At 43.3% G+C, this 25,513-nt stretch overlaps 2 protein-coding genes across 3 annotated transcripts in view; one reads left to right on the forward strand and one right to left on the reverse strand.

Moving 5' to 3' along the window:
- MED12L (mediator complex subunit 12L) overlaps window positions 1-25,513 on the reverse strand; it is a 335,742-nt gene that overhangs the window by 113,937 nt on the left and 196,292 nt on the right. The gene's annotated exons all lie outside the window — the stretch shown is intronic.
- Window positions 14,270-16,506, forward strand: P2RY13 (purinergic receptor P2Y13). Its single transcript, XM_038415609.2, has 2 exons — window positions 14,270-14,670; window positions 15,265-16,506. Exon 2 carries the CDS (start codon window positions 15,280-15,282, stop codon window positions 16,291-16,293), a length of 1,014 nt encoding a protein of 337 aa, XP_038271537.1. The 5' UTR covers window positions 14,270-14,670; window positions 15,265-15,279; the 3' UTR covers window positions 16,294-16,506.

The following is a 25,513-nucleotide window of genomic DNA, read 5'->3' on the forward strand; positions in this document are numbered from 1 at the left end:
AGCCACCCCAATGAGAGAAACAGCACTTTCTGCGCTGGGACTACAGCATTGCGGTGCCAGTGTAGACACCCTGGTCAATTACAGTGCTGCGACTGGCCTCCAGGAGGTGTCCCACAATGCCTGTTTTAGTCTCTCTAGTCATCGGTTTGAACTCTACTGCCCTACCCTCAGGTGACCAACCCTCATCCCTACCCCGTAAATTCCTTTGGAATTTTGAAAGTCCCCTTCCTGTTTGCTCGGTGATGTGTACAGTGGTCTCAGTGCATCTTTCCTGATGGCCATGCCTGCTCCATGCACCAGGTGATCCCCCGCTTGGAGCAATGCCGAGCTGGTGGACCTCAACAGCATTTGGGGAGAGGAGGCTGTCCAGTCCCAGCTGTGCTTCAGCCAAAGGAATGATACCTATGAATAGATTTCACGATGTATGACAGAAAGGGGCCATGACCGGGACACACTGCAGTGTAGGGTCAAAGTGAAGAAGCTGTGGAATGCCTACCACAAGGGGTGAGAAGCTCTGCCCACGAGCTGCTGGTTCTACAAAGAGCTGGACGCGATACTCAGTGGCAACCTCATCTCCACTGCGAAGGGCCCTGTGGATACTTCGATGGCTTAGAGGAGGAAATCTTGGATGAAGATCTGGAGGGGTAGGGGGACACAGAGGCAGAGGATGACTCGGAGGTCAGAGATGTATGCAGCCAGGAGCTCTTTTCTATCCCAGAGGAGGCTAGCCAGTCACAGCTGTCAGAGGTTGGCGAAGCGCAAACAGGAGGAGGCGGCCCCGGTAAGTGAATCTGATTTTGGGAATCGCTGAAATGAGTTGTTGCGGGCAGGAGGGTTGCAGAACACAGGCTTGTCTCCCACCGCATGCCTAGTCTGAGTGGTGGAACAGGCTGTTGATTGACTCCCTCACTTCACAGGAATCTCCCTCAGATCTCCAGGAAACTCTCATGCAGATACTGGGCAATTCACTGCTGCAGGTTCTTCAGCAGAGTTGCTTTGTTTCTTGCCCCATTAACAATAACTTTCCTGCTATCACGGGAGGGTGAGGGGAGACCATTGCTGCACACAGGTGAGCCGCATAAGGGCCAGGGACCAAGGCGTAGTCTTGGAAAAAATCGTCCCTTGATTCTCTGCTCATCCCCAGCAGCGAGGTATCATCCCTAATGAGGGGAGGGATAGCTCAGTGGTTCGAGCATTGGCCTGCTAAACCCAGGGTTGTGCGTTCAATTCTTGAGGGGGCCATTTAGGGATCTGGGGCAAAAATTGGGGATTGGTCCTGCTTTGAGCAGGGAGTTGGACTAGATGACCTCCTGAGGTCCCTTCCAACCCTGATATTCTATGATCACATCCTGTGGAAAGCGTGGGGACAGGAATGATTATCAGACCCCATCTACAGTGCTGGCTCTTCCAAAGAGCCACATGCCCAGTGTACAGTAGGGTCCAGGAAGAGCGATTTACCGTGTCCCTGCAGCTACTTGCCATTTTGGAGGGTCTTGTGGCTCATGCGTGCTTGCCTGCGGTCAGCCAGTTAGTGACAGGTGTAAGAGTACTGGCTGTGTTTTAAATCACTGAATCAGTGTTCTCTAAGTTGTCAACAACGTTTCTGTAAAATGCTTCATTTAAACTTCACAGAGAATACTTTGGGAGCCCAGCCTCCCTCTTTGTTATCGCCCGTTGAGCAGAATTAGGAAGCAGCCAAGACCTAAGAAGAACTTTCTGCATTTTGTCCTCCCCCCAAGGAGTGGCGGGACAGCAAGAAGAGGGACCGAAAGGAGAATGCGGCACGATAGAATGAAGCCATGGAGTGGCTCTTCAAGTTTATGGAGCACCACACAGACATGCTTCAGGCGATACTAGCTCTTCAAACTGAGCAGCTCCGCGCCCGCCCTCCCCTGCAGCCACTGTCAAAACTCTTTCCTATGCGCCCCCCAGACACCACCAACACACTCTTATCAACCTCCTGGCTCCAGTCTGTACCCGCAGCATTCCACTTCTTCCCCATCACAGTCCAGCACTGCAGACTCCCAGTACCCACTGCACGCAACACCCATCCCTCTGCAGTTTGGCCCTGCTGAAGCACAATACCCACTGCATTGTACTCCAAAGGAGAAGGTTGGATATGATCCCTGGACATACACAAATCTTTAGATATCCTGGGACCCTCTCTTTTCCCATTCCCCTCACTGCTGATGCTTTTTTTGTTTGACTCTCTCCTCCGATTGTTGTCTTTTAATAAAAGAATTGTGTTGGCTTGAAAGCAATCTTTATTCTATTAACTGAAAGCAGAATGAGACCTGCAAAGCAACATACAATTATGTTAAACCCACATATTGCATCATCTGCACCAATCACCTTCTGGCATTACAAGCACTGCACTCCCGAGCATAACAAATATTAGTGGCTTTCAGCTTCAAATTGCTGTCTCAAGGCATCCCTCATCCTTATGGCCCCACACAGCACCCCTCTAATAGCCCTGGTCTCTGGCTGTTCAAACTCAGCCTCCAGGCGCTGAGCCTCTGCAGTCCAGCCCTGAGTGAAGCTTTTACCCTTCCCTTCACAAATACTATGGAGTGTACAGCATGTGGCTATAAGCCTAGGAATATTGTCACCTGCCAGGTCCAGCTTCCCATAGAGACAGCGCCAGTGGGCTTTTAAACGGTCAAAGCACACTCAACAGTCAGTCTGCACTTGCTCAGCCTGTTGTTGAACCATTCTTGCTGCTGTCAAGTTGCCCCGTGTATGGTTTCATAAGCCATAGCATTAAGGGGTAGGTGAGGTCTCCCAGGATCACAATGGACATTTCAACTTCCCCTACAGTGATCTTCTAGTCCAGGAAGAAAGTCCCTGCTTGCAGCTTCCTGAACAGGCCAGTGTTCCGAAAGATGCGTGTCATGCTCCTTTTTGGCCCAGCCTATGGTAATATCTGTGAAACACTCCCGGTGATCCACAAGCACCTGGAGAACCATTGAGAAATACCCCTTGTGATTAATGTACTCAGTGGCTAGGTGGTCTGGTGTCAGAATTGGAATAAGTGTGCCATTTATTGCCCCGCTGCAGTTAGGGAAAGGCCATTTGTGCAAAGCCATCCACAATGTCACGCATGTTGCCCAGAGTCATGGTCTTTCAGAGCAGGATGCGATTAATGACCCTGCTCACTTCCATCAACACGACTCCAATGGTCAACTTTCCCAGTCCAAACTGGTTAGAGACCAATTGGTAGCAGTCTGGAGTAGCCAGCTTCCACAGTGCAATTGCCATGCACTTCTCCAACAGCAGGGCAGCTCTCATTTTCATGTCCTTGCGCCACAGGGCTGGGGCGAGCTCATCACACAGTCCCATGAATGTGGCTTTCCTCATGCAAAAGTTCTGCAGCCACTGCTTGTCATCCCTGATGTGCATCACGATGTGATCCCACGACTCAGTGCTTGTTTCCCGAGCCCAAAAGCAGCATTCCATTCTGGTCAGCACCTCCGGGAATGCCACAAGCAATCTTGTGTCATAGTTACTACGTGTGGCTAGATCAATGTCGCACTTCTCTTGCCTTTTTAGTTTAAGGAATAACTCCACTGCCACTCATGATGTGTTGGTCAGAGGAAGCAGCATACTAGTTAATAGTTCAGGATCCATTCCTGCAGCCCAGAAAGGCAGGGTGCACAATACACAAACAATTGAAAGATGGCGCCAAATGTGGACAGAAGCACAGCGATTGCTGGGATGAGAAGCAATGCATCACGAGACACTGGGACAGGACCCAGGATGCCCCACAACCCCCTCCGCCTTCCCACAACTCTTAATGGCAGAAGAGAAATAGGTGCTCTGTGGGATAGCTGCCCAGAATGCAACACTCCGAATACCACTGCAAGTGCCACAAGTGTGAACACGCTATTGTGCAAGCAGCTGACAGTGTGAACACACAACAGCAGTTTTCCTTCAGCGCTCTGAGTGGCGCTGTAACTCTGCCAGTGTAGACATGCTCACAGTCTCTGTGTCACACACACTGTCGCACACAGTCTTTCATACTAACCTCCCAACACATACTTGTATTATTGTTGTTGTTACTTTTTGATACTTCCTACAATGCTCATATATTCCCTGTAATTTTATTCTTTCAAAGTGTATTATTTTAGTTTTTTGACTGGTCTATGCATTTTGCAATTTTTATTTCTCTCTTTCCACTCAAAGATTAAATTTAACTGAGTTTAAAATGCCTAAAATGTCCGAGCTGGAGTAATTATCCCTATGGTAACTTTTTAAAAATATATATTATATCTAGCTTTTTTGTTTCCACTGGTGGCGCACATTGCTTCATTACACATAACAAAATGTATTACGCACACGGATGGAAAAAATTAGAGGAACCATTGGTGCACACTCAAGCATACACACAGTTTTAAGCGTCCTCCCTGAAGCTATAGGCACTCAAGGCAAGCACAGGTAAAATGTACATTCTAAAACAGGCAACGCTAAGTCCAGAGTAATTAAAAGCAGGGAAGGGTAACACCAGAGTAATTAAAAGCTGGTGAGATGGGACAGGGTGGGGTGTGAGGGAAGCAATCTATGACACTAGAACTGATTAGTTCTTCTGGTCCACTGAATGGGAAAACCCAACACTTTGCCTACTCCCCACCCACCTGCACAGGATGGGTAATAGCAACGCCACGGAAGCTGTTCTCCCTCCTACACTGCTACCAACAATGCAGGTAGCCAGCACAGGGAAGAAAAGGGCACACCTTGCACCATCTCTTACATCCCTACACAGGTGCATTAGACCAGTCACAATCTGGCCTTTAACTGGTATCTTTTCACAATTCTCTAAATGATTTCTATTGGACTGTTTTTCACAATAAACTGTAAAAACCTAGACAGGTAGAGTCTTGCAAGGCAGAGGTGCAGAAAAGAATATTCCATTGCACATCTGAAGAGGATCTTTCCACTATTTTACCATGGTGAGGATTTTTGTAGGAGTATGACGATCATGTCCATGCAGTGTCTGCTGGGTGGATACACTGATTTCAACTACCCTTGCATGGAGTGAAAGTGAAGTCTAGCATGCTGTGTGGCAGAAGTCCATGAGGCTCTGTGTTACAGAAGCCAGACATTCTCACTGATTCTTGGGTGGGCTTGAAATTGATTGATGTTTGAAATCTCTCTTGTGGTAGGCAAGTCTCACCATCTCAGAGTAAAACAGTGCTACTGTGAACTCAGCACTCTGAGTTGGAGTCAGTGTGGATTTCTGACTGCAGACTATGAAATCTAGCGAGACAAAGAGCTTTAGAATTATTGGAATTGAGTTGGTCAGCTGTTGCAGTGATCCTCCTTGAGGAGGGGAGGCAGTCCTGCCAGGTGTACCCTGTCTTTATATAGGGAGGGCTGGGAGTTTCGTAGTCACCTCTCTAAGTTTTTCATTCAGATGGGACTCCTGTACCAGGCCCATTGATAAGTCACAGGATACTGTGTAAGGTTTCAATACTGAGACAGTCAGTACTGAGATAGCAGGTATTGCAGAGGTAATTGGTACTGAGGCGGAAGGTACTGCTACAATAACAGGACTCAATGCAGGGCTTGGTGCCATGGGGTTAGTACTGAGAGTAGCATGGTCTGCTGCTTTAGAAGTTACTGTATGCGCTGCCTTGAAAGTCAATGCCAGGGTACCAGAATGGGCTCTCTCAGCATATTGGTCCTTGGAAGTAGGAGCCCGAGATGAGTCATGCAGATAATGACTCTTCAGTCTCCTGCTAGGTGACAGAGAGGAAATCTGCATGTATGCTCATCCTTACAACATTGCTTCTGTCTGCCCCTCTCAAATGTCAATGCCGACGTAGGAGTGGACGAATGGTGCCTATGAGTGGATGTGGCCCAGAACCTCAAAGTGTTACCAGGTTCAACAGGGCACTTACTAAGAGAATGCCTGCATCAACTTCTTTAACCAGAAAAGGTTTCAGTTTTGCCTCCCTCATTCTCTGGTAAACTTGGGAAAAGTGCAACTAACAGAGCATCACACTGGGACATCTCCAAGACACAGCAGGCACAAAGTGCACCCGTGGCTGATGGGCACTGAAGCACCACATGAGGGACAGATCTAAAATCCTGGCGATTTCATTTCTGCCATTATTCTGGGGTGGTCCTATAATAACTCAACTTTCTAGTCTATATACACTGTACTTATTTAACCAATCAACCTAAAAAGAAACCTACATCATCACTGACTGTGCTAATACATCATAAAATGCTAAGGATATCATACAGCGTGCAGAGTAAGCAGATACTGCAAGGGATCAATCTCTCTCTGCCTTGGGTGGTAAGAAGGAACTGAGGGGTGGTTTGGCCCACTCTGCCCTTTATGACCTTGGGTGGGGAGAGGGGCACTTAGGACACAGGCATGATCCCAACAGACACTGCTGCCCAAAAGAACACAATCGTTCTAGCATTTGGCACATGTGCACCAAGAATGGAATCTGTGTGATCACTCACTCAAAGTAGCACTCACAGTTTCTCAGAGGCACACTGTGCCTAGCTACTGTACATCAGCTGTGAGAAAGCACTTTGAAGCAGAGTATCCAGAAATTTCCAGTTGGAGTGATTATTCAGCAGACTTTAATGCCCAGTCCTTCACTGCAATGTTAAAGAAGGTTATTCTTGCCTCTAGTTCCCTTCACTCTCTGGAGACAATTTCCCACGCCACACAGTTATCGAATAGAGTTCACAAATATGACCATGCAACTCTCATGATTTTGTAGTTGAACAAATCTGTGGTTCTTCTTGCTTACTTAAGACAGGATTTCCTTTTACTGGTGAAATAGTTATGGGAACCCATGATAGTCATGGGCAATGTAACAGGAAACCTTTCACTTAAAGACCTTTTAGCACTGTGTTGAAATATACAGGAATTCACACACAAAAACTAATACTAATGTTGTAGTGAGAGTCCGATTATTATGTTGGAAAACATTCCATATACTGAGAGGAGGGAGGACAGAACAAGGGTAATAATTTCAAACGACACACTGATTGTCAGAGGCATTGCATATAGAGGAGGGCCAGCATGTTTGGCTATTTTGCTGTTTTCAGCAGCTTGATCCAATAAGTGCTTCTCTCTAACAGAAGGGAAGACAAGAATGTATACAGTACTAGCTTTCCTAAACATCATCAGGTGGGAAAGGGGAAGGAGAGAGACAGGAAAAAGGGAAGTGGGGATGTTGGTTGATGGACCCACTGACCATACTTCCCAAAACCTTTGCTCCAAACTTCTGTCAGAGAAGCTACTGCACAGCAATCCTTTTTCGTATACAGGGGTACATCTGCACAGTCTACATAACACACTAAATCTGGACTTTGATTCAGATTTAAGCCAAGGACCCCCTTTCCATTCACACAGAAATTAGTCCGACTTGGGCCAGGAACCCCTCTGGACTCAAGCCTGCGGTCAGAGTGGTGCTGTGACACGGGACAGAGCCCAGACATTTTGCAGTGTGGACGCAGCTCAAGTCCAGATCACCAGACTTGGGTCTGGAGAGTCTGACAATGCTATCCCACAATCCCCTGTGCTGCGCTTCCCAGCCCTTCAAATCCAAAACTTACCCACTTCCCCAGAACCCGAAGCAACCTCCTGATTCAAATGCAACCCCTTGGCATTTGACCCTTCATTTCATGCGGACGGCTCAACTGGAAACAACACAGTCAGTTAACACTAATGTGAATTAGCTATGCCCAGCAGCAAGATGGAGTCTGACATCAAAAGCACACAGCTAGTTGACCAAAGGAACATAGCTGGTTTCTATTTAACCTCAGTTATCAAGCAAGCAATACACTTGACTTCACTAAGAGCACAAGGAATGATCATGTCTATAAAATTATATTGGCACAACTGGCAGCATTAGAGATCGACTGGACAGCAGAAGAAGTGAATGAAGAGAGTGAATCATGTGGCTCAAGACAGACTACCATGGAGTCAAGGATGCCAGCTGATGGACCTATGAAGTTATTAATACAAGCTGGGATTTTTGTGATTTTCTATTCAGGGCAGAAACCACACCACTTATCTATTGACTTTCTGCCTCCCACCACTCTCCACCCCTGATGCCGCAGTTTCAAAATGCACACTGCGAAAAGAAGAAAAATGTTAAACAAGCAGTCATCCATGAAATTTTTACTAGTTACTCATTGATTGTTATAAGTGTGGGTTTGGACTCCACAATTCACAGCCTCACATACCCCTCCCACATATCATCGCATGTCTTATAAATCTGCACCCAAATTGTCCTAGACTGCCCATGAACTGAGTCCCTAAAAACCTGGCTCTTATGAGTGCAAACCAAGCCACATTATGCATCTGATCCATTGCTTGCTTTAATGTCTGAGTCCAAGTTACAGCAAAGGGTGGCTGGCTGACTGTATTAGGGATCCCAATGGCTAGCCGTCAGTCAGGGGTTGTCCAGGGATGTACTGGGCTCGTAAGGAGGCTGTACTGTGTCTTCATGCTAAATCAGTAGAAATTTTCACCCATTGCTGGTTGGTGATGAAAGTGAACTTCTCACAGAGTAGGAACTCCAGACAGTCTATTATGTTTTGGGGCAGGGCATTCTTATTTGGGCTGCCTCTAACTCTCAAGCCCCCTCCATTCCATGACATGCTGTTGGGTCTCCAGATGCCTAAACAGCTCCCTACCATACATAGATGGCTGGCCCCAAAGAGGAGTTCATACTTCCTCTCAGGGACCTCCAGAATATCAGTGTTCTCCAGAGCCTATCCTGCCTGACAGGACTGAATAATCATCGCTAGTAACTAGACCTCTCATAAGTGTGCCCCAAGCAACTCCTTTCCCCCCCCCCCGCCCACCCCGAAGGGGATATAGAAATAATTTGAATTGAATTTTCAATTTGTCTCTTACCATGATGTCTGCTAGTTTTTAATGCTGCTCAAAAGGATATCCAAAATGATAGTGTTTTTGATGTGAATAGAACAGAATATATCCCATTGATAAATTCTGATCTTGAATTAAAGCAGCCCCTTTCATAAAGTAGGAAATGTATTTTTTATCGTGCTCAAATAATAATGTTCTCTCTCTTTCTCTATTTTCAAGTCCCTTCCAAACACATGGTATCAGGAGCCTGTGGATGCAGACTAATCTACTGTGGGGTAAGAAAAAGAGTGAGAGATGAGCTGGTAGGAGACCTGCTACATAAAATTAATTAGCAGGTACAAAAGGACCACGAGGAGTACCAAAACCATAAGGATGCATGCAGGGTGGAGAGACACACAGAGGCTGCCCAGCATGAGGAGAAGTGGCAGACAGATTCATGGAACATGACTGCAGGCTGAGGGAGGAAGACAGAGCACAGCAGAAGGAGCTGTTCAAGCAATTACTTGCACTCATGGCTACCTGACTGCAGGCTCAAGTGCCACCTTCAGCTCCGGACCTGACCCACAGCCTGAGTCTCCTCTCCATTATTGTGCCTGCAGAGGATTTCTGGTTCTTACAACATGTAAATACTCATGTAAAATAAAATGTTGAATTTGCACACAAGGCTACAACCACAAGTTTTATTATATGTAACACTAAAAGTGGTACAAACTTCCATGAGTATCATCCTATGCCCAATCTCAAACTTTCATAATAAAAATTTATAAACTCATCACAGTATTCCATAAACTGTAAATGGCAGCACCTTGCCAGTATGGATACAATGCATAATCCATCTCTAGAATTCATAATGCATAATACCAACACATTTACAAAAATCTTCCCACTGCTGGCCCACACTCATACACAGAGCAACCTCAAATACCATTTCATTTTCCCTCATGCATGGGACAGTGAAAGCACAGTAAGCAAGCACTAATCATGACAGGTGCACTGTCTGACTGTGTATACTGGTTCAGCAATCCAGCAGTGCCCCAAGTCCATTCCTGGTGAAAAGATTCCCCCGTCTCCTCTCACACATTGGGCAGAGTGCAGTAAGCCACAATAATGCTGACTACATTAATGACACTGGCATCCAGAGGTTTTGAAGGCAGTGCCAATGGGATTTCAGTCTGCTAAATGCACATTCCAACACCATTCTACAGGTACTGAATATATATAGTTGAACCTGCTTTTGCCAGGTTCTATGAAAATAGCGTATGGTTTCCAAAGCCATGTCAACAGGGGATAGGGTCCCCTAGAATACAGTGGGGATAGTGACTCCATTTATAACAATGTCACAGCTTCTCCATGAAGGTAAAATCCAATCTCCGAGCACCGTGGCATTGTGCACCCTACCAGTGCATTCCCGTTGATGTCCACGAATCTACTCCTATGGTCAACCAGGGCCTGCATAACAATGGAGTATCCTTTGTAGTTTATGTATTCATGTACATCTTGAAAAAGGCACCCATCAAGGGTCCTGGTGCAGTCTGAAAAGCCTATTGTCTGAAAACCTGCAATTATTTCAGGAACATTTGTAACGCCCACCATTTTTGGGTGCATCAAGAGTCCTGATCATAAACCTCAAACCTCCACCACCACAACCCCCACAGTTGATTTGCCAGTTCCATACTGGTTAGCCATGGACCTGTAGCAGTCTGAGGTATCCATCTTCCAGATGCCTATAGTGACTTGCTTCTGGATCAGCATGGCCCCCACCATGTGTGCACCCTAGCGCTGAAGGGTTGGGACAAGCTGCTCACAGACTTTCAAGAATGTCTGCTTCTTCACATTAAAGTTCTGGATCCATGTCCGCAAGACAGTGTGATCCCCCCTATCTGTGCTTCTGGCCCGGCTCCAGAAGCACCGTCTACACAGGGGAATCTGCAGCTAAGCCAACAGGTATGAGCAGCATCAGCTGGTTTGAAGCTGGCTCGTCAGTATCCTCTTCCAAGAGCTGCCTTGGCAGTTCAAAAACCTGCCGCTGAAATGTCCACAAGCATCTCACAGATGCTCCGACTGTGTCCCAAAAATAGGGCTGAGAGCATGAGGCAGAAAAGTCTTTCCACCAGGGTGGATCCGTCTTGGCTTTGCCTGCAGGAAGCATATGGACACAAAATGGCTCAGCTAGATGTGTTTGTGGGCTACAACCACCCAAAATGCTTCTAGTCAATTGCCTCAGGACAGACAGACAAGTTCTCCCATAACCCACTATGAAAAAAAAACCCTGAGCAGCTTCCACTGGTGAGGGCACTAGGAACCTTGGGATATGATAGCACACCCCCACAGAAAATAAAGTTCTGACTAGAAGCTGACTACTGCAGTATGGGCATGCCAGCACAAATGTGAAGGCCAGGTTTCCATTGCAGTGTGGACACTTAAGCATGGACTTGGAAACACAAGTCCACAAGACCAGGTCCCACAGAACTGGGCTTAGTATGCCATGTAGACAAAAGCTCTGTAATCTGACTTCCCCACATAGCAGAACCATAAGATTCCACTGCTTTATGGTCCTTCTGCATCAGGAGCAGAAATAAGTGCAGCTGTGTATCTAACAGAACACTGAAAACATCTTTCCTATGAACTGGTGTATGCAATTGAGTTAATGAACAGTACACTAACAGAATTATTACTGTGTAGATTAAATTATGCTTTTGTTAGCACCATGCATTTTTTAAAGGGAAAGACAGTAACAACAATACAATATTTCTTTCTGTTCCTCTTCTCCTCTCTCGATCGCTTTCTGTTTTTTAAGTATATATAGTTGCTCAATAGGTACTCAGGGTCTAAGAAATGGTTTTAATGGCACTCAGCTATCTTCCCACTTAAATGAAAATTATTTCCAGCACCAATATATTTAAAATAAGATACACAAAAATTGCAGTTGTGAAAAAACAAAATGATCCCACCACTCAACTTTTGGAGGTAAGAAGAATCCAGATCTGAACATTTCTACTTCAGAACATAAGAAATGCTTATGGTGTGCATCAAGTCCAGTATCCTGTCACTGCCAGGGACCAGGTCCAGTTGCTTCAAAAGAATAAATCCTGCAGTAGGCTGATATTGGATAGCCTTCCCACAGGGAAAGTTTCCTCCGAACTTTCAATAGTTAGAGGTGCATATGACAGATCTGGAGTTGCCAGAAATAATTTATTAATATTATTTGCTGACCAGGTGATTGTGATGTCCACTGTATGCATATATTTAGTTAACAGGATTACACAAAAATGCACACAGGAAGGAGGGGGAAGGGTGGGTCCTGATAGACACTTAACAGCAAACACTTCTGAGACAATACAAGAGCAATTCATCACTTTGATTCTCTGATGTGACCACCTGCTTGGCTTCCAGACAGGTTTACCCAGGAATGAACCAGTCTCTGAAAAGGTGGTGGGGGTGTCAAAGAGACACATGAAAGAGAGAGAGAGAGATTGATTTGAGACTGAGAATATAAGGACTGCTATGTGGCAGTCCTGGTGAGTTAGACCTATGGAAGGTCCCATCAGGAGCGTGGTTAGACTCCAGGTAAGATAGACATAGCACATACACCTTCCGTTTTAAAATCTTTTTTCTTTTAAATTATGCATTGTTTCTATGGTTACGCAAATAACACTTTTGTTGTAAAAAGGTAATCCGGTGGATACAGTTCCAAAGGTAAGAGCAACAAATACTGAACCCAGTGAGACTTGCAGGGTAAGAACAGTGGTTACACAGGGTACTGCAGCCCAGGATTCAGTCTAAGGGTATATCTACTCTACAAAATTAGGTCAATATTATAGAAGTCGATCTTAAAAAATTGATTTTATACAGTCGATTGCGTATGTCCACACTAAGCACATTAAGTCAGCAGAGTGCATCCTCACTATCATGGCTAGCATCGACTTACGGAGCGGTGCACTGTGGGTAGCTATCCCACAGTTCCCGCAGTCTCCGCCGCCCATTGGAATTCTGGGTTAAGCTTCCAATGTCTGTGGGGAAAAACATTGTTGCAGGTGTTTTGGGTACATGTCGTCAGTCGCCCCTCCCTCCGGGAAAGCAACAGCAGACAATCGTTTCAGGCCTTTTTTGTGTGCGGACACCATACTGCTTTCAGCAGACTTTCAGTAGGACTGCTAACCATCGTCATCCACCACTTCCGCTGCAACTCTGCTCTGCTGCTATTGTCTCAATAGCGAATTTCTCCATGTTGTCTGTCATGGGCTCCCGGGTACGCATGTTCTTCCTCGGGAAATGTGCACGGTGTTAACAGTCATCCTCCACCCCTTCCGTTGCAACTCTCCTCTCATGAATCCACCTTGCAGGTCCTCTTGTTGTTCTCTATAAATATCTATTCTTGTGGCATCTGTCGTCAGCCACCGCTTCCGCTGCAACTCTGCTCTCTTGCAGATGCCATACCAAGGCAAGCATGGAGCCTGCTCAGATCATCGCGGCAGTTATGAGCATTGTAAACATCTCGCATATCTGCAGTATGTGCAGAACCAGAACCTGCAAAAGCAGGTGAGGCGGCGACGGCAGCATGGTGACAAGAGTGATGAGGACATGGACACAAAGTATGGGCCCCGGCAATTTGGACATCCTGGTGGCAATGGGGCAGGCTCATGCTGTGGAACGCCGATTCTGGGCCCGAGAAACAAGCACAGACTGGTGGGACCGCATAGAGTTGCAGGTCTAGGATGATTCTCAGTGGCTGCGAAACTTTCGCATGCATAAAGGCACTTTCATGGAACTTTGTGACTTGCTTTCCCCTGCTCGGAAGCATAAGAATACCAAGATGAGAGCAGCCCTCACAGTTGAGAAGCGAGTGGCAATAGCCCTGTGGAAGTTTGCAATGCCAGACAGCTACCGATCAGTTGGGAATCAATTGAGTAGGCAAATCTACTGTGGGGGCTACTGTGATCCAAGTAGCCAATGCAATCACTGAGCTGCTACCAAGGGTAGTGACTCTGGGAAACGTGCAGGTCATAGTGGATGGCTCTGCTGCAGTTAGGGAATCCCATTGCAGCAGAGCCATCCACTATGACCTGCATGTTTCAAGTCTGAAATCTATGGGGGTGTACTCAGAGACAAGAGAGGGGTCAGAGGTGGAGCTAGTCTGGTATCCATGACGGCAGGCTTATAACCTAAACCTTGAGGGTTTACATTCCTTCCAAAACTCAAAACTTACTATCATATTTGGAGACTGTTGTTATCCATATAAATGTCTATTCCTTTTTTGACTCCTGCTTAGGTCTCCGCATCCATGGTATCATGTGGCAATAAAGTTCCACAGTCTAACTGTGGGTTGCGTTAAAAAAAATTTTTTTATGCGTTTTGAATTTGTCACATTCCAATTGTGTTGGCTGTTCCTTTGTTCTTGTGTTATGAAAGAGGCTGAATGAACTACTACTTTGTACCACTCCTTATTTTGTAGTTTTATCATAACAATCTTATTCACCTCTTCTCTTAAATAAACAGTCCCAGTCTTTTCAATCTCATTTTACATTAGAGTTTTTTGGCCTTCGGTCCATTTCTAGTTAATAGTAAATATATTATTTTAAAATGAAAGCTAATGATTAATTTAGTAGACACAGAATGGGTTAACTAATTCAGTGCATGAAAATGAGGAAGGAAAATTTTTAAAAAAAAACCATCCCACAATTATGTTCCGCTGTGAAGACAAGTTTCACTATTTTTAATGTACCAGTGAAGGTAACAATCAGCATAGGAACAGCAACCAAGTATTCCTTCAACACAAAGGAGAATTTCTTTTTATCGTAACCTTTATACAGGTACCTTCAATATCCATGTTCATAAAGATGCATTAAATATATAGACTATGCTAATGACTTATACTGTACGTCTTCTGCTCAGATTGTTTTAAAATTGTGCTGAGAAATGAAATATGGTTTGCCTTAAGCAAGAAATGTTAAAAACCTGAATGCTACTAGTAACCCACAGAACAGTTATTCCCCTTAGAACATGTTGCTTTTAAGTCCTAACCTTGATATTTAAACTCAACAGGTTTTTTTGTTTTGTTTTTTTTTAAATGTTCCATGGGAAGATAAGCCGTCTTCCAGCCACTTGGCTGTGATACCAAGCTTTTATAGTATATTAACAGAGTCCTATATTAATGTACTATATGCTATTTCTAATATATTAAAAAATAATAATAAAGTAATACAAAAAATATCTTTTTCCTTAAGGTTTACACAAGAAAAAGACAGGTTTAACTTTTGTAGAAAATAGAACACAAATCTGGTCAACAGATGTTGTTAATGCAATGAATATTAAGATATTTCTGGAAGTATTATGCACAGGTCAGTAGCATGTCACATTTTAAATATTAAATTTCTCACTTTTTTAAAAATAACTTTCCTCCTCAGCTTCTGTTTTAAACAATGAACTGGAGTAACATCACCACCACCAATGGAACATCATCTTTCTCTGGACAATGCCACAGAGACACCAGAATTGCACATGTGGTATTCCCAATCCTATACACTGTCATTTTCCTCATTGGAGTTATATTGAACAGTTTGGCTATTCGGGCTTTTTTCCAAATTCAAAGCACCTCTTCTTTCACCGTCTACCTCAAAAACACATTGGTTTCTGATTTCATAATGACTTTTACACTTCCTCTGAAAATTCTTACTGATTCAGGACTGGGACCATGGCAACTTAGAGCTTTTGTTTGTCGGTTTTCAGCTGTGGTATTTTATGCATCCATGTATGTTAGCATAGTACTACTTGGACTTACTGCTTTTGACAGATTTCTCAAGATTGTGCGACGTTTTGGGAAGTTTTGGGTGCAAAATGTCACAGCGGCACAAATTCTTTCAGGTCTTGTTTGGCTTTTCTTCTTTGTCCTCTCCTTGCCAAATATGATTTTATCAAACAACAAATCAACACCCCTTTCTGTGAAGAAATGTGCTTCTCTGAAGAACCCCTTAGGACTGAAATGGCATACAGCTGTCAATTACATATGTCAGTTTATCTTCTGGACTGTGCTAATTCTAATACTTCTATTTTATGCAATTATTACCAAAAAGGTATACAAGTCTTATATAAAAACTCAAAAGAAATATTGCAAAAGCAAACAGAGGATTAACGGGAAAATATTCATCATTGTAGCTGTCTTTTTCATATGTTTTGCTCCATTTCATTTTTGTAGAGTACCATATACACTAAGTCAAACTGGCAGTACAAGTGACTGCAATGTACAGAATCTATTATTCATTGCTAAAGAAAGTACTCTTTGGCTAGCTACTACAAATATTTGCATGGATCCTTTGATATACATAATCTTGTGCAGATCGTTTGTTGAAAAAGCATTCTGTGTCAAAATGAAAAAATTTAGAAGTACAATTCGGGAAAATCCAACAGTTCCCTTGGACACAGGAATATCTGTATAGATTCTTGATTTGGTGTAACTTTATAGCTTTTTGTAATTTGCACTAAAATATTTGCAGAGAAGTTGAAGGATACTTTGTGTCAAGATGTTTTATTCTAGAATTGAAACTTAAAGGGTTGTTCTTCTCTGAAATGTGACTTTGTAAAAATGGCATAATGTAATGTTATACTATCAAGAGGTACTCTGCATAACAAATAAAATGCTGTTTCTCTAACTGCCAGACCCAAAAGCTCAGCTTGCAGTACAAGAACTAAGCTGGGTTCTTTCCACCTGATGCAGCATCATCATGACTAACAACAAGTTCCACCAGCCAAACATTCCTCAATGACACCTGTGCAGCCACAATGTCTTCACGTTGTATCCCAAGTGATAACTGTTCAACTTCACTTCTGTCAATGGGGTTGCACAGGTGTTAGGACATAGTGAAAAATCATGTTGATGGTAAAACATTAGGTGGAACAGAATCCGGTTCACACTCTCGCACTGCTGTGTTGGCTCCACTGGGCTAACAGGAGTAGAAAGCACTAAAAGCTTTTTTGTCACTAAAACAAGTAGATAAGGACAATACACACAGTGATTGGAAATGGTGAATAGGAAGATGGACTAAAAATACTTTGCCTAACTTGGATAACAAGAGGCACATGGCAGAGTATACATATATTTAAATTCTATCTACTGCCTATGAGAAACTAGTATAAAATTTACTGCCATCTAAAACAAACAGCAGATTTTTGCATATTGAATGTGGAGGCTCCTATTCAACATCAAGGTTTTGATGCTCTTAGCAAATGGCACTGTTGGTTGTCGCTTACCATATATGGAATCACATGGCAGGGAAGAGGAAGAAGAACTTCGCTTGATACAGAAAGTTATGATGTATATGAGGCCAGTCATCGCCCGTCCCTCCCCTTCTGCACATTGCATCTCTCATTTTCTTGCCTCCTCCATCACCCACTTTTCCCTCCTCGTCAGTGTAGTGATGACAAAAGGAGAAGACACCTGTGTGTGGGAGGCGGTCCTGCAGCAACAGGAATCAACTCAGGGGCTATGAGGCACTGGAATCCTCTTCTCCCATAGGTCCATGCAGAGCCCTGGGTTGCAATGTCTTAGGAAAACTAGGCTGAGAGCTGTTCAACACCCATGAGTGGGTAAGACCGGAAATATGTCTCCTGTCCCTCACCATGAACATCAATCACCTGAATTCAGAAACACTGCGCAGAGAGACTGGAATACATAATATCGGATAAGCCCTCTCCTCCCCTCCCACCCTGAACTGCCTGCCAGATTCCACTTGCTTAACTGCTGATGCCATACTGGTCCCCTGATTCAAATACAAGATGGATTCAAAAGGGGCTGAGTCCAAGGAGTTGTCACACTCTTTCCAGTCTAAAAGCTAGCAACATTTGTTGTTTAAGCCACCAACTGTCTAATGACCATTGAGTTAAAATCTTGAACTAACCAAACAGTATAAAATGATATTAAAACTTGCCAATTTTCTGGAGTGTTTTTAATTCCTTCTCAATGGCTATATCCAACCTGTCCTCTGATACCATCTGCCATCCAGGAGAACAAACCAAAAAATCCCCACAAAAAGTTAGTTTTTAAGTAAAATTTATTTATTTATTTAATTAAATAATTTTTCGGGGGGGGGGGGGGGGTAGAATGAAAAACATTTCTTCAGGTCAACTTAAAATGGCATTTTCAAAACGAAATGTCAAAGTGGTTTGTTCTGAATGTGTCAAAACGAAAGTGTTTTGACATTTTCAAAACAATTTTTTTCCGTGGTATTTTTTGTTTGTTTTTTTTATGGCTGATACTATTTGTTGAATTCAGGTCAAGTTAAGCAAATAGTGTCAGCACTCCAAAAATACATTTCTGGCAAAAAAAATAGTTTTACCTGTTTCTAACCATCATGTCTTGGGTTGGTAGGTGACAATTTTGTAGGGTTACTCTGAGAGGGCAGAATGCATCAGAATTCAAACCCCTCACCCCTTAAGGTGTTTTCCATTTTAATCCATCACCCTTGTAGAAGATCTTCTTAGCCCTTTTTTAATGGCTGTACAGTATATGGTTATCTATTTTATATTTGTGGGTTGTGATGTTGTGAAGCAACCTGGCAGAGGGAGTGGAGTGAACTACTTATTAATAACATTGTTTTTCTTGTTCTCCCATTCATTAGATAACTATAATTAATCCTTTCAGTCATTATTTTCCTCTAAAAGCATCAGACACTTTCTTTGCTTCCTTTCCACTTTTCTCCATGGGTTATTTTCAGAACTTCTGATATCCAAGATAACCTTTTACAGCAACACTGGTAGCTATTTGGACTTTTTTTTTTCCTTCCACAAAGCAGTCCTAGATTGCTATACCTTAACTACAGCAGCATTTAGGATTCCCCACTATGCTGCTGGATTTAAATATTATTTAGTATTTTAATACTTGTTACTTATTCACTAGATATGTTAGTTCCACAAATGCACCTTCCTGAACTATAATAGCTTTGTACAGTTGAGGCCTGTGAACACATTCTTTCAAGTAGTTCTTAGTTTTAAACTTCTCTATTATCAATGCTTTAAATCAGTTCTTTCCTCTCAGTAAAAATTGGTGTTGAGCGTTCAATTGTTTCTCCAATCCTTAGCAGAATTATTTTGATTGCTTTGGCAAAAATGAACATATGACCATAGTTATTTATTTCAGTAGTGCCTGGAAGTTAAACACTGTTCACAGCTTTATCACATATTTAAAGAAAAGTGGTAGGAAAGAGGCAGAAGATGGAATACACATTGTTGATCCTACTTGCACATCATAACCATTACCGCCATGGCTAATGCTATATTAAACCAAAAAAAATGAATAAGCAATTCATAGTAAATTAGAGTTAGGCCCAAACTACAACATTGTATTTAAAACAACCTACTGCCCCCTACCCCCAATTCCTGTATTTTGGGGAACTTTGAATCTGATTCAGAACCAAACTTTGTAACACAGACGTCTCTTTGTAACGGGCTGTACCAGAACTCTGAATATAAGCAATTATGTGACTTTCAGGAAGTTCAGATATGGATCCATTTCTCAGCCAAAACTATAATTCAAGCTTATCTTTAGTGTAAGCAGATAATGGGAGAGAGTCATGTCGTTCATTGTACAATATCTCTGTGATAAAGCTTGACGCAAATTTCTAACAGAAACTGAAGGAAACTTTTGATTTTGTCTTATCATCTGATGTTTATAAAACACTGCAGTTATTTAATAGCACATACTGCACAGCACAAGTAGCAAGACGATTGCAGCTAATGGTGGGTGTAACCGCAATATAAACTGAGTCGTTCCTTAAAACAGGGGTGTGCCAAAGGTTTTTACAGAAGGCTGAATCAGCTTTTTTTAGCTGCCTTCATCTTAAGACACTGACAGAGGCAGGAATACAAACATGTATAGTATAGAAGGGCAGACTTGTTGCAAAAATAAGACAATTTTTGCTCACTTTAGAAAGAAGCATCTGTTAGGTTTTGAAATGTTTGCAGATTCTCCAATTTGTTTGGTTTTTTTCACGTTTTTGCAATTCGGGTTTCTATCTGGAGAACAAGAAACAAACTGTCAAAATACCATGAGAAAAGCTGGCCTTACAGCATTTTAGAAATATTATAAAAAAGCATGTTCTCCTGAGATTTCCAGCCCAATTTTACAACTCAAGAAGTACAGATAGACCAAAAAACTTTTTTGATTTGCCTAACTCTAGTTTATAATGGAAATCTAATACCCCATAGCTTAAAAGAAAATTAAAACCCATAGCTTCTTTACCGCAAGTCACACAACCTTGTCTCAACCAACTTGCCATACATTGATAAACCAAAGAGATAACACAGCATTTATTAGAATAAGGAATGGACAAACTATCAGAGATAAACTTCCCCCTAAACCAAAGTTTCCTGAAACTCACTAACTCTCTCCCCCACATACACACAAAGTTCAAGAAAAGAAAAAGGAGTACTTGTGGCACCTTAGAAACTAACAAATTTATTAGAGCATAAGCTTTCGTGAGCTACAGCTCACTTCATCGGATGAAGTGAGCTGTAGCTCACGAAAGAATCATAGAATATCAGGGTTGGAAGGGACCTCAGGAGGTCATCTAGTCCAACCCCCTGCTCAAAGCAGGACCAATCCCCAAATAAATCATCCCAGCCAGGGCTCTATCAAGCCTGACCTTAAAAACTTCTAAGGAAGGAGATTCCACTACCTACCTAGGTAACGCATTCCAGTGTTTTACCACCCTCTTAGTGAAAAAGTTTTTCCTAATATCCAATCTAAACCTCCCCCACTGCAACTTGAGACCATTACTCCTTGTTCTGTCATCTGCTACCACTGAGAACAGTCTAGATTCATCCTCTTTGGAACCCCTTTTAGGTAGTTGAAAGCAGCTATCAAATCCCCCCCTCATTCTTCTCTTTCGCAGACTAAACAATCCCAGTTCCCTCAGTCTCTCCTCATAAGTCATGTGTTCCAGTCCCCTAATCATTTTTGTTGCCCTACGCTGGACGTTTTCCAATTTTTCCACATCCTCCTTGTACTGTGGGGCCCAAAACTGGACACGGTACTCCAGATGAGGCCTCACCAATGTTGAATAGAGGGGAACAATCATGTCCCTCGATCTGCTGGCAATGCCCTTGTACATCCCAAAATCCATTGGCCTTCTTGGCAACAAGGGCACACTGTAGACTCATATTCAGCTTCTCGTCCACTGTAACCCCTAGGTCCTTTTCTGCAGAACTGCTGCCGAGCCATTCGGTCCCTAGTCTGTAGCGGTGCATGGGATTCTTCCGTCCTAAGTGCAGGACTCTGCAGTTGTCCTTGTTGAACCTCATCAGATTTCTTTTGGCCCAATCCTCTAATTTGTCTAGGTCCCTCTGTATCCTATCCCTACCCTCCAGTGTATCTATCTCTCCTCCCAGTTTAGCGTCATCTGCAAACTTGCTGAGGGTGCAATCCACACCATCTTCCAGATCATTTATGAAGATATTGAACAAAACCGGCCCGAGGACCGACCCTTGGGGCACTCCACTTGATACCGGCTGCCAACTGGACATGGAGCCATTGATCACTATCCCTTGAGCCCGACGATCTAGCCAACTTTCTATCCACCTTATAGTCCATTCATCCAGCCCATACTACTTTAACTTGCTGGCAAGAATACTGTGGGAGACCGTGTTAAAAGCTTTGCTAAAGTCAAGGAACAACATGTCCACTGCTTTCCCTTCATCCACAGAGCCAGTTATCTCATCGTAGAAGGCAATTAGATTAGTGAGGCATGACTTGCCCTTGGTGAGTCCATGCGCTGACTGTTCCTGATCATGATGATGATGATGCCAGAGTGGTGCCTATAGAATGGGGGGCTGGTGCTTCTTCCCCTTTTCTAGGAACTCCACCTGCGCCCCCATGATGCTCGTATCTCACATCTGCTCAAGGATTGAGGGGCAGATCCCTGGTCTCAGGCTCTGGATGAGCTGGCTCTAATACAACCCTGTCAACTTAAAACCAAATCTCTCCACATTCCCCGTCTTGACTCTTATCACTAATCCAACAAACTTTCAACCTACTTGTGATCTTAAATCCTTATTCTTTATTCCTGTGAGCAAAGCCAAGGTCATTGATCTTACTGGTGTAATTGGTATCCCACGGCTACATTAATTACTCAGATTCAGGTGCAGCTTAATGGCTCTTACTAGCAAATGTCAATGCATGCTAATCCAGCATATAGAGCTGTGATGGGGAGAGGGGCAGAGGAGCTGGCTGCTTATTTTAAATGATGAAACCCAGAGTATGATTTGTTCACTGCTGTGCAGAATGCGCTATAATCCCCTGCCCACCCCCTGCCCACCTTTCAGATCTAGTTTGTCACACGGCCGACAGAGTAACCTACCAAGAGAGCAGCATTTTTAGTTCAGCTGCAGAAGTTTTTCTGAAATATTTTAGAGAGAGGGATGGAGTATACCCACAACCCCTGACTGCTGACTTTTAATGTTTATAGAGCTCTTTACATTTTTCAAGCTTTCATCTGCACGGTGACCCTTTGAGGTTGCTAAATATGGTCCCTATTTTACAATGGGAAGCTGAGACTGAGAGGTTATGTGGCTTGCGCAGGGTCACCGAAGGAATTGGTAGCAGAGCTGGGGATAGACCCTGGAAGTGCCTACCTTCGAATCCTACACTCAGTCTACTAGGCCATGCTATGTTCTATTACTTGTGGAGTGCCAATATCCCAGAACGGAAAGTTGGGTGAAATTCTCAGATCTCTCAGGCTTACTGCCTTGGGGTGGAAAGCAACCTCCATTAATCTTTTTGCACATCTGGGCAGAAAAATCATGCTCCAAAGCCTGAAAACTGGCATAGCAAAGACAAATGGCCATGGAGAGGATCACTCTGAAAGTTTACAAGATGTGCAAGTGCAGGGGAAAATGTGCATTCTTTGAAAGATTAGCAGGCAAGATGGTGGATGCAGTTTAGGATTGCTTTAGCTGGATTAACCCCTGTATTTTTCCAAGCCAAGTCCCAGAGTCCATGTGCTTATAGGAAAATTGAGTTAATACATCCCAGCTAATCAGAGCACCCACTTCGGTTTTCTCACCTTTGTGCTATTCCAAATGTATCTTTTGGTTTGTCCCCCTAACTTGACCTGGGAATCTCTCCTTCTCTGTAGTGTGGAGTGAGTCAGTTGCTGCCGTTGAGTTCATGAGGTGTGTTTCTGAGGCAGCCAACGGCTGAGTGAACAGATTAAAAGCTGTTGGAGAATCTAGTTTGATCAAAAGGCTCTCGTGCGAGACTGGACCACTCTGAGGATTGGTGATGGGCAGAGCCTTTTATTTTTAAGTTGCAGGTTCAAATGCAATGCAGGCCATGGTTACTGCAGGTGGTGGCCATCTTGCTGGTTTTATGTCAGCTCCCAATAGCTACTTGCCCACATCGAGACAAACCACCAAAACTGGCATCTTGGCTGACAGGCTCGGTGCAGAGGCCAAGGTATGAACGGGAATGGAGACTGACCTACCCCATAGACATGAGGGTCCCTTCTGGTCAGGGTTGAGACATGTCGGCAGGGAAGGCTGCTTCTGTTCTACAGCTAATGCTCCACAGAACAGCCTCCAGGACTTTTAAGATGGTCACGTTCACGAGTACTGAGTTCTCTCTCTCATGTTGCTCATGTGAGTGTCTTAAATGTGTGAGAGCTGAAAAAAGCAAAGGAGGCTCCGAGAGGTCTCTTGCTGCTTCCATACCCCCACAGGATTAATCCTCAGGCCTGTTAGGAAAGCTTATGCTCTAATAAATTTGTTAGTCTCTAAGGTGCCACAAGTACTCCTTTTCTTTTTGCGAATACAGACTAACACGGCTGCTACTCTGAAAAAAGTTCAAGAAAGCTTTTCCATTTTCACAGCTTGCCTCCATCCTTTTTGCTTCTGTTTGAAGCTGCAAGCAGAAATACTTCAATACTACAAAAGAAGACACTCATGAGAGATGTTGGACTTTACCACAGCCAGGAAGTACCAGAAACCTCACCACAAAGGTTTTTTCAGCTCTTTTTGCATAATGAATAGCTTTGCATAGTTCAGATAAACAAACAAACAAACATTTCACACTTCTGGTGGCTTTTCCAAACCTGACCCTTTTCACAAATGTGATTTAACAGGGCTGGCTGGAGCATCTCAGACACCACAACTGATATTACAGAAATATCTTAGTGTTTCCTTATACAGCAACCACACAGGAAGAAAAAAATCACATGTGTAAGATTTTCACTCTAGGTTCCTTTGTTTTGATGCATAATTACTGAAGAAGAGCCTTTCCTTTAACTTTGGCATCAAATTTCTCTCTCTTATGTGCTACACTATGGTGAGGAATACATAGTGACCAGCTGACCAATTTAAACCTCATTCTTGTCTGAACTGGAACATTTTTTTGTGGTTTGCATAGGTTCTGAGAAATAAACCTGACTCCAGGCCCCTGTTCTCGCACCACTCTCTTCCTCTTCACTTTTACAACACTACAAACAGACCCTGAACACTATTCCTTTATGTAGTACTTGCAATCTGGGCTTTCCGTGTCATTTCCCCATGACAGCCACTTGTGAATAGATGGAAAGTTGGCAAAATAAACTCAAGTCATTTTGTTTTCTAACAGAAGCATTTTTCAGAGGGCCATGCTGCCAGATTCTGCAGGAACCCCACGTGCTAAATAGTCTTATTTTGATAAGCCCTAATACAGTCCTTGTCTCTGTTTCTCAGTGCCTTGTTTAAAAAAAAAAAAAAAAAAAAGAATATAAGAATATGAGAGCTGGTCTTTGCATGGTATGTCCACTTTTCAGATCACCAGATCTCACATTTTTTCAGCTCCAGGAATAACCCAATCAGGCATCAAGAGTTCACAAAATGCCTCACAAACACAAATTCTAAACCCCATATAAACGCCTAATTTTTAAGAAACAGTAGTGCAAACCCTTCTAACAAGGCAACAATACCTCTCTCACTACAGAGCAATATTCTCAATTCATCAGAGATGCAGAAATAAAAGGTTGTGTTGTAGTCGGTAGTTGGGAATCCAAGGAAGATATGCAAAATGTTTAACATACACGGTATTTAAGCTTAGAGTGCCTATGTGAAATCAATCCTAAGGCAGATATTGGCAGAATCCTAATATTATAGGAGTTAAGCCAAATGAGTCAAAAATACAAGCTGTATAGTTCTCCTTCAGAAATGAGGAAACAATCAAGAGGCATAGTTCCAACTAGTGATCCATTAACGCTAAGGTGAAAAAACTACAGGGCTGAAGATGGAGGGAAGACAAATAAGAGATACTTTGCATATGTTGGTTCTTATTGAAATCCTCTCTTTATTTGCCCCTTTAGTAGGGTGGGGATCAAGACAAAGGTAAAAGTACATGACTTGAGTAAAGTAGTAAGCAGAAAAATATCATACATCATAAGCCAAAACCTACAAATGTCCATTAGAGGAGCCTGAACAGGCATTAACAGAAAATGTGCGTATTTCCAATTAAAGGAAGGTGATTAGTGAACAGTGCCATCTGAACTCTGAGAACCTCCTCTGATGTGGTTATGTCATTGCTCTCCTAATGCACACTCAGTTAAGTCGACATCATCTCATGAAATGGCACCATTTTCCATAGGTACGCACAGAGGTAGGCACATTTTCATGTTCCAACAGAAGAATTTGCTACTT

This window comes from Dermochelys coriacea, chromosome 9 (assembly GCF_009764565.3).
Source record: "Dermochelys coriacea isolate rDerCor1 chromosome 9, rDerCor1.pri.v4, whole genome shotgun sequence".
Taxonomy (NCBI): Eukaryota; Metazoa; Chordata; order Testudines; family Dermochelyidae; genus Dermochelys; species Dermochelys coriacea.

What these genes read in the sequence shown, in the direction of transcription:
- P2RY13 (XM_038415609.2), top strand. Translation starts at nt 15,280, where the DNA reads ATGAACTGGAGTAACATCACCACCACCAATGGAACATCATCTTTCTCT.